Below are 1,659 nucleotides of genomic sequence, written 5' to 3' on the forward strand. Positions count from 1 at the left end.
ATAATCCATAATAACGCTTCCTCCAGTGAAAAAGTGTTCTGGTGTGAATCAGGAGAGAAATCTGCACAGATCAAGCAGCGTTTAAACAGCTCTAAACACATATGAGAGACAACAGCAGATGCACTTTTTCACTGGAGGAAGCGTTATTATGGATTATGGACTCGTATTTTAGCCAGAAGTTTGATGTTGATGTAATTTCTGCACTTTAGACAGCATTAAAAACTGTCTTGGTTGAGCTGTAAAGTTGAGTTTGAGGAACAGTAACTCTGCTGCTGATGTCACGTGTGTTTCTGTTGTTAATGTCACCTGTGTGTGTGTGTCCCACAGAAGCTGCAGGACTTTCACAGTCTCAGCTGTCCAGGATTCACTGGAGACGAGCAGACGCTCCACGTAGAGGGTGACGTCACGCTTGACCAGCACCAGACCAAAGAGGACACCGTCATCCACCAATCAGAGGCCAGCTGGAGCGGCGGGAAGGAGCGTGAGTGTCTGTGGGCGGGGCTTTGCAGCCGGAGGGGGCGGGACTCATTCCAGCTGGGCGGAGAACTGGACATCGAGCAAATCGAGAGGAACTGAGATGATTCCCAGTATTCCCGTTGGATTATTATGGACGAGCGCTTCAGCGAGTGGACGCGGGACACATGTAATCGACTCAGGGTGAAGCACACGGAGAACGTCACGTCATCAGAACGTGAGCCGTGCCGCGTGTAAACACGCATGCATTTAGATTAGCAGGAGCCGACTTGAGAAACACTCGTGCTCTGACGTTCACACAGACACACTCTCTCTCACACACACACAGACACACTCACTCTCACACACACTCTCTCACACAGACACACTCACTCTCACACACACACGCACTCTCTCACACACACGTACACACTCTCTCTCACACACAGACACACACACACACACTCTCTCACACACACACTGTCACTCACACAGACACACCAGCCGGTCAAACTCGGTTCAACTCTCTCCTGTTCACTGAGACGAGAAACTAAACATTCCACTACATAATCACGTGTAACTTTGTGTGTGTGTTTAGGGCGTCACTGAAGTTCTCTGTGAAGCCTGTGATCTGCTGGGATGGAAGAAACCGACCAAGATCCAGATAGAAGCCATTCCTGTGGCTCTCGAGGGTATGCAGCTCCTCACACACACACACACACACACACTCTCTAACACACACACACATAGGGCTGGGTATCGAGTTCGATACTTTTAGGCACCGACCGAATTGCCTCAATACCATCGAGTATCGATACCTAAGGGGTTAATCTCATCAGCGTCAGTGAGCCAATAAGCCTGCAGCACTAGCCGGTGTGTTCGACTAGAAGAGGTGTGACGCAGATCGATCAGTGTTTGACATCTGCGAGAGCGATTCGAAGGCGCACGGAGCAGTCTGCTCTCTTTAGCTCTCGTGGTACTGTAATACACCGATCGGTCTGCACAGTCGGTCCGCGTCAAGTCGAACACACCTACTAGTTTACACCGGTTACACTCAGAGATGTGGCGCACACGTGATGCTGTAGTGTGAATGCGTCCCAGCCCCCACAGACCTGACAGACAGACACACACACACACACACACACTCACTAACAGACCTGACAGACAGACACACACACACTCACTAACAGACCCGACAGACCCACA

The 1,659-nt window shown here is 50.4% G+C and overlaps 1 protein-coding gene across 1 annotated transcript in view; it reads left to right on the forward strand.

Annotated features, from left to right (window-relative positions):
• Positions 1-1,659, forward strand: part of ddx47 (DEAD (Asp-Glu-Ala-Asp) box polypeptide 47) — a 36,620-nt gene that overhangs the window by 1,825 nt on the left and 33,136 nt on the right. The window contains 1 exon segment of the mRNA XM_016567349.1: positions 1,052-1,145. Within this exon segment, the coding sequence (XP_016422835.1) occupies positions 1,052-1,145 (94 nt within the window).

The sequence above is a fragment of the Sinocyclocheilus rhinocerous genome, unplaced genomic scaffold, assembly GCF_001515625.1.
Source record: "Sinocyclocheilus rhinocerous isolate Xijiao unplaced genomic scaffold, SAMN03320098_v1.1 scaffold3155, whole genome shotgun sequence".
Lineage (NCBI taxonomy): Eukaryota > Metazoa > Chordata > Actinopteri > Cypriniformes > Cyprinidae > Sinocyclocheilus > Sinocyclocheilus rhinocerous.